The sequence below is a fragment of the Zingiber officinale genome, chromosome 6A (assembly GCF_018446385.1).
Source record: "Zingiber officinale cultivar Zhangliang chromosome 6A, Zo_v1.1, whole genome shotgun sequence".
Taxonomy (NCBI): Eukaryota; Viridiplantae; Streptophyta; class Magnoliopsida; order Zingiberales; family Zingiberaceae; genus Zingiber; species Zingiber officinale.
In genome coordinates, this window is record NC_055997.1 from 142,178,028 (window position 1) to 142,185,846 (window position 7,819).

Genomic DNA, 7,819 nt, shown 5'->3' on the forward strand with positions numbered 1-7,819 from the left:
TAAGTAAATGTAAATAAAGATAAAACTAGAACATGTTAAGTCTAGTTGCAATTACTCGATTCTTAATATTGCATTTATACTTTTTGACTACTTTTGATTTACTTAACTTTGAATTTTGTTGTCATAATCAAAAGGGGAAGATTGTTGGTGAAGAAAGCATCCGACGATCGAACATAAGTTTTGATAATGGCAAAAGGTTCAAAATTAATGTTATTTGTTATCTAACATATTTGAATGAGCTTACAGGAAAGTCCTAAGTGTACTTAGGCAAAATTCCTAGCTGCGGTTAGTCAGGTGGAAAACCCAAGGGGGGTGGTAACCCTAAGTCCTAGGGGGTGGTAACCCTAGGCGGGAAGTCTTGGCGGGTCGAGGGCTTCGGGCAAAAGTCCTAGAGTTGAGGACTCTAGGTGGAAAGTCCTGGTGTCGCGAATCAGGTGAAAGCCTGGGCGGGTCGTGGAGCGGGCGTCCAGCAGAAAGTCCTGGAGCCTCGGGCGCTGAGCAAAAGTCCAATTGGTCTGGAGGATCAACTGGCAACAAGTATACTCTCCTGAGTAGAGTAGGTGAAGATGCGCTCCCCGATGAGGGAATAGTAGATGTCGGTTCGACCTAGAGTTTCCGAAGGAAATCCGAAGTCAGAACCGGACAGTCCAAATGCTGTCAACTTATTTGTTTGATATTATTTGCTACTTGTCTAACTCTGTTTTGCAAGGAACTAACGATTCTGCAGGGTCGAACTTAGCCTTGATCGGTCGACCGAACCCCAGCACAACCGGAACAGATTTCTAGATTGTAGATCGGGTTCAATCGAGGGATCAATCGACCGAACCCAGGGATCGGTCGACCGAACGAAGGATATGAGTTGACCTGATCGAAGCAGGGTGATCGGATCGGATGAGGAGGAGATCATCGAATCGGTCGACCGAACATGGGATCGATCGACCGATCCGCTTCAGGTCAAACCTGATCCCAAGTTTCGAGGATCTGGATCAGATCTAAAGAGGCTATAAAAAGGAGCCTCGGGCAGTACTTTGAAGACAATGAAAAACAGAACAACTTATGCTCCCGTGCACTGCTCCGAACGCCTGAACAACGCTCTGCTATTACGACAATCGATGACTACATTCTTCATTTTGTATTGTTGGTATAATCATTCTTTATTCTGTACTTGTACTTACATTCCTGTAAAAAAATCTGGATCTATAGTGATTGCCCAATGAAAGCGATCAACGATCACGAGCCTTGGAGTAGGAGTCGCCACAAGCTCCGAACCAAGTAAAAGAAACCGTGTTAGCGTTGATTCTGTGTTTATTACTTTTTTGCTGCGTATTTACTCGATAGTTTTTAGAAACGAATGAAATAGCCACGAGCGCTATTCACCCCCCCCCCCCTCTAGCGCTTTTGATCCAACACGTTTTACATCAAAAATAGCTTCGTTCTGATATCTGAGTCAAAAATTATGACATACGGAAGTTTGCTCTATCGAAATTTGCTTATTGTCTAGCATCCGATCAACCTTATCTTCCAGGACTTCACGCCTCATCGCTAAGTGTCCAGTCATCCATGACCCATTTAAATTTTCTGTCTCGTGCTAAGTGTCCGGTCCTCCGTAACCCACTTGGACTTTCCATCTCGTGCTAAGTATCTGGTCTTCCATGACCCACTTGGACTTCCCTCTTGTCGACTCCCCATTTGACTTTCTATCATTAAATGTCTGGTCAACCTTGACTCACTTAGATTTTCCTCTTGCAAACTTTTCACTTGGACTTTCTTATTGGACTTTTGGTATTCGATCAATCTTAATCTACTTGACTTCTTTATCATCAGTATCTGATCAACTTTAACCTACTTGACATCTTACAACATATTGACCAAATATTGAAATCCAAACTCGAATCAACCTGAGCTTGGTCAATCTTTATTTGAGGTAGATTGCACCAACATGCTCGAATAGGTCTTATGATCAATTTTCAACGGATGTAAAATACCTAGTTGAATGTCTAATCCAATACAAAGAGCTATCATAATAGGACAAATATTTTCATTTATTTACATATATCTTATCGTGGGACTTGACCACTTGAAATAAGCGACTCATTGCTCCAAAAGTATTTCCCAATGGAACTATGTCACACACAAGTCGCCAACATCCGGAATTAATCCAGATCAGTTGGGACTTGTTCCTGGAGAGCAGACAATGAATTCTTTAAACTCCATGAAATGCGAAATTGAACACTAAGAACAGCATATTGCTAGCAAAGTGAGCGTCCAACAGATGCAAGAAACACATAGTTAAACATAAATCCAATATAAATTTATTATAAAAAAAATGATAACCTCAATTATTACTCATTGATTATACCTGGAGTGATCGGTCTAGCCCTATAGAAGTTTCTTATCAGTCATCAGGGTAAATCGAGAAACGCGTCTGGCAGACAATCCAAGAGTCCAACATCCTTTGATTGTGATCCCCATTTGGAGGAAAAATTTCTACAATTACGTTATAGCTGTGATAAAACTGCGGGTGCCTGGGTGATAACTTGAATGTCCTATCGCGACACCATAGTCCCGAGGATAAAAATAATAATCTCAGTTATCATTGAGGATATCTGGGGTTGACCGATCCAACCTTACGAAAGTTTTCCACATATCATCAGGGTAAATAGGGAAGCACACACGACAGCCAGTCCAGAATCCTTTGATTGCACCCTCCATTTGGAGAATTTTTTTTTATAAATACGTCGTAGCTGAGATTCAAACTATATGTATCTGAGTGACAACCTAAATATCCTATTACGATACTATAACCCTGGAGACCAATATAAACTTATTGTAAAAAAAAAATGATAATCTCAGTTAGCCTCATTGACTATTTCTGGGGTGATCGGCCCGGCCCCACGGAAGTTTCCTACCGGCTACCAAGGTAAATTGGGAAGCGCACACGGCGGCCAGCCCAGAAGCCCAGTATCATTTGATTACGCCCCTCCCCCATTTGAAGGAAAAATTTATGTAAATACACCCTAATTAGAGTTCGAATCATGGATATCTGGATGATAACCTCAATGTCCTATCATGACACCATGACCCCGGGACCCGATATAAACTTATTGTAAAAAAAATGATTAATCTGGTTGGATAACGTCGAGCTTGGAGTGACTGGTCCGACCCCACGGAAGTTTCCCACCGGTCATCAGGGTAAATCGGGAAGCGCTCGCAACGAACAACTCAGGAGCCCAACATCCTTTAGTTGTGTACGCCATTTGGAGAAAAAATTCTTACAAATTCATCATAACTAGTGCTCAAACTATGAATATCTGGATGATAATTTGAATATCTTTATCGCTGTACCATAGTACCGGGGTCCAATATATTTATTGTAGCAACTATTAGGAGTTGATACAATATTTTAAAAATTATTAAATGGTTGCTAAACTATTTTTTATGGGCATTTAATGATCAAAATAGGATAATAATTTCTTGGTATAAAAAAATATATTAGATTCCCTTTCATTTTCGCCCAAATAGAAGGCTTTTACACCATTTCAACCCATCCATTTCCATTTCTACTTTCCTTTGTTTTTCTAAATCAAGACTAATTATTCAATATCCATGAGACAATTTTATATGTCTCCTCGTATGGATCTAATAGTTAGTATATGAAGTGTTGCCATAATAAAATTTGGGATTCGAATTTTGATAAAATCGGAATAAATACCTTCCTTATATGATAATCATTATTTCAAAGACTACTAACCATCCGTGATTCGTTCATCTCCTGTCAAGCCAACCTAAAACAAATGAATCATGGATAAAAATAAAAGAAAAAGTAATGTATGAATTTTTTTTTTCCTTCTATTACCTTTGTTTCCCTGTTGTTTTTGTAATACCTCTCCTATGGAAAAGAATCAATCGAATCCGTGGAGGCAACGAGCCATCATTAATATTTTCAATTTATTTTCCCCCTATATAAACATATATAGATCATCCCTTCTTCGCATTCCTTCGTAGTGCAAACTCAAAATTGCAAGTGAGATAAGAGCCATGATCGCTCAAAAGGTATGAAGCCATCATTAATATTTTCAATTTATTTTCCCCCTATATAAACATATATAGATCATCCCTTCTTCGCATTCCTTCGTAGTGCAAACTCAAAATTGCAAGTGAGATAAGAGCCATGATCGCTCAAAAGGTATGAGGTGTTGCCACATTAGGTTTTAGGGTCGATACTCGACGTGACTGAGCATAATTTCCTCCATATCTTGGCCATTTACATTAATGGCTAGTAGCCACCCGTGATTTATCTCCTCCATGTTGGCCTAAGGACGGGTTGGCGGGGACGCTGAGGGCGAGCGAATCACCTTTTGTTGCCACATGATCGCTCAAAAGGCTTATTGTCTCATACGACGGTTAACTTAAAAGGTCGGCATCTTTTAGTTACGTTTTCCATTTAAAGAAAACTTCCTATAAATACATCATATCTGAGAATCGAACCGATGATAACCCCAGTTAGCTTCAATTCCTACAAATACACCATACCTGGGAATCGAATCGATGATAATCCCAGTTAGCCTCATTGACTATCCTATGAGTGACCGACTAGGTCCTACGAAAGTTTTCCACCCGTCACTAGGATAAATCGAGAAGCACATGCGACGGGTAACCCAAGAGCCCAGCATCCTCGGATTGCGACCCAATTTGGAGAAAAAAATCCTACAAATACATCATACCTGGAGATCGAACCGTGGGTACTGGGTGACAACTTGGATTTCCTACCGTGTCATCATAGCTTCGGGAACAAAATAATAATCTCAGTTAACCACATTGACTATCCCTAGGTGACCGACCCGACCCCACAAAAATTTTCCTCCGACCACCAGGGTAAATCGAGAAACGTATGCGGCAGACAACTCAGAAGTCTAGCATCCTTTAGTTGCGTCCTCCATTTGGAGGAAAAATTTCTATAAGTACGTCGTAGTTGGGGTTCAGACGGTAAGTTTCTGGGTGACAATCTAAATATTCTATCACGATACTATAGCCCCGGAGACCAATATGAACTTATTATAAAAAAAAAAAATGATAGTTCCAGTTAACCTCATTGACTATCCCTAAGGATGACCGGCGCGGTCCCATGAAAATTTCCCATCGGCCACCAGGATAAATCGGGAAGCGCACGCGGTAAGCCCAATATACTTTGATTATACCCTTATATTTGGAGGGAAAATTTCTACAAATACGTCATAGCTAAGATTCAAATCGTGAATATTTGAGTGATAATCTCGATATTCTACTACGGTACCATGACCCCGGGACCCAATATAATCTTATTAATAGCAACTATTAGTAGTTGATACAATATTTTAAAAACTATTAAATGGTTGCTAAACTATTTTTTATGGCCATTTAATGATGAAAATAGGATAAGGATTTCTCGGTATAAAAAAATATATTAGATTCCCTTTCATTTTCGCCCAAATAGAAGGCTTTTACACAGTTTCAACCCATCCATTTCCATTTCTACTTTCCTGTTTTTTTCAATTGTCTAAATCAAGACTAATTGTCTAATATCCATGAGACAATTTTATGTACGGATTGAAAACAATTTGTACTTCTATTTATTTGATTGCATGCATTGAATATACGATTCGTTCGTCCCCTGTCAAGCAAGAAAAAGTAACGTATGATTTTTTTTCCCTTCTATTACCTTTATTTCCCTGCTGTTTTTGTATTGCCTCTCCTATGGAAAGGAATCAATCGAATCCGTAGAGGCAACGAGCCATCATTAATATTTTCAATTCATTTCCCCCCTATATAAACATATGTAGATCATCCCTTCTTCGCATTCCTTCGCAGCAAACTCAAGATTGCAAGTGAGATCAGAGCCATGATCGCTCAAAAGGCTTATTGCCTCATAGTACTAATCGTCTCAGCTATTTTTACGATTTCCACAAGTAATCTAGCCCTCTTAGTTTGTTTATTTCATTATAACTTTACTAAATGTGGATAAGTAAGGGCAATGGACTTTCAAAAGTAGGGGAGTGAAATGGTAATAGTGAAACTAGAAGGAGAATTTTGGAAAGTAGATAACATACGAGGAGTAAAATGAATGATATGTTTTCTTTGCAACAGGAGTGGAAGCCATCGGTGTTTGCTATGGGACGCTCGGCGACAACTTGCCGCCGCCGGCCGAGGTCGTCGCCATGTTCAAATCCAAAGGAATCAGCAGCATGAGGATCTACGACCCCAACCACGCTATACTGGGGGCCCTGGCAGGCTCCGGCATCGCCCTGACCATCGGGCCCTTGAACCAGGACATCCAATCGATGGCCGCCGACTATGCGGCGGCGCAAGCATGGGTGGCCGCCCACATCCAACCCTACGTCAAAACCGTCAACTTCCGCTACATCAACATCGGCAACGAGATCATCCCCCACCCGTTGGCTCAGTTCATCCTCCCCGCCATGAACAACGTCCAGAAAGCGCTCTTCTCCAGCAACATCAACCACATCAAAGTCAGCACCTCGGTGTCGGCCAGCGTGATGGGGGCTTCCTTCCCGCCCTCCAATGGCCATTTCCACGACCAGGCGGCAGCGATCCTCAACCCCATCGTGCAGTTCCTCGTCGCCCACGGGTCGCCGCTCCTCGTCAACATCTACCCTTACTATGCCTACGCGAGCCAGCCGGATCAAATCCCGCTGTCCTACGCCTTGTTCAACTCCACCGGAGTGGTGATGCGCGACGGGAACTTAGGGTACCAGAATTTGTTCGACGCGATGGTGGATACGCTCGTGGCGGCTTTGGAGAAAGCCGGCGGAGGGAACGTGGGCCTGGTGGTCTCCGAGATTGGTTGGCCGTCGAACGGCGGCTTCGGGGCGAACGCCGACAGCGCCCGCGTCTTTAACAAGAATTTGATCCACCATGCGTCCAAAGGGACGCCGAGGAGGCCTGGGGTTCCGATCGAGACCTACTTGTTCGCCATGTTCAATGAAAACCAAAAAGGTCCGGCGGAGATAGAGAAGTTCTTCGGTCTGTTCTACCCGGATAAGACGCCTGTGTATCCTATAAGGTTCGTCTGACCGATCAGGTGGAATTTTCCCTTCTTCTTTTAGTTATCGATCAATGTGTTTTATTTGAAGAAATTGGATCTTGAATAATGAATTGTTCCGAGATTTGATCTTCGAATTGCTTGAATGATAAAATCGAATGGTGGATGTGTCCATATATATCAAATTTCTCTGTCCCCAAATTGCTCGAATGGTGGGTGTGTCGATCGGTAAAGGGACACGGGGACAGAGAAATTTAGGGACCAGGTCTCCTCTGCTCCCGCCTACGCCGCCGACAGAGGCGTAGCTAGGATTTTGAAATAAGGGGGATTGGAAAATTAAATCTTAAATTAGAAATCATTATATCATTTTCAACATAATATAAAAATTTAAGTGCAAAACACACATTTCTCCATAAATCCATGATACTTCTTTTTGACATTTTGATTCACCTATAAATAGACAATTCCTAATTCATCATTTATTTCACATATAAACATAATATTAATGATAAAAAATCAAAAGGATTTAATAAAAGATACATTTATAAATTCTGAATTATGATTTTAATTTATGAAGCAATATTTACTGCTAGAACAAATTAAAATTTCAAATCTTACAAACACAAATTGTAAAAAAGTAATATAAATTTTAATAACAAATTCACAACTGGAATATTAATTATCAAATACCATAGTTAATAATAAAAATCAGTAAATAAGTGCATTCAAAGAATTAACTCACCGAATGACTCCAATAAATTAGTGTAGGGTTATAGGCTG

General features: G+C 40.9%; 1 protein-coding gene across 1 annotated transcript; it reads left to right on the forward strand.

The window, feature by feature from the left end:
* Positions 1-5,878: 5,878 nt before the first annotated feature.
* LOC121995409 (glucan endo-1,3-beta-glucosidase-like) lies at positions 5,879-7,070 on the forward strand. Its single transcript, XM_042549156.1, has 2 exons — positions 5,879-5,945; positions 6,124-7,070. The coding sequence occupies exons 1-2, from the start codon at positions 5,879-5,881 to the stop codon at positions 7,068-7,070; spliced, it is 1,014 nt and encodes a 337-aa protein (XP_042405090.1).
* The last annotated feature ends 749 nt before the right edge of the window (positions 7,071-7,819 follow it).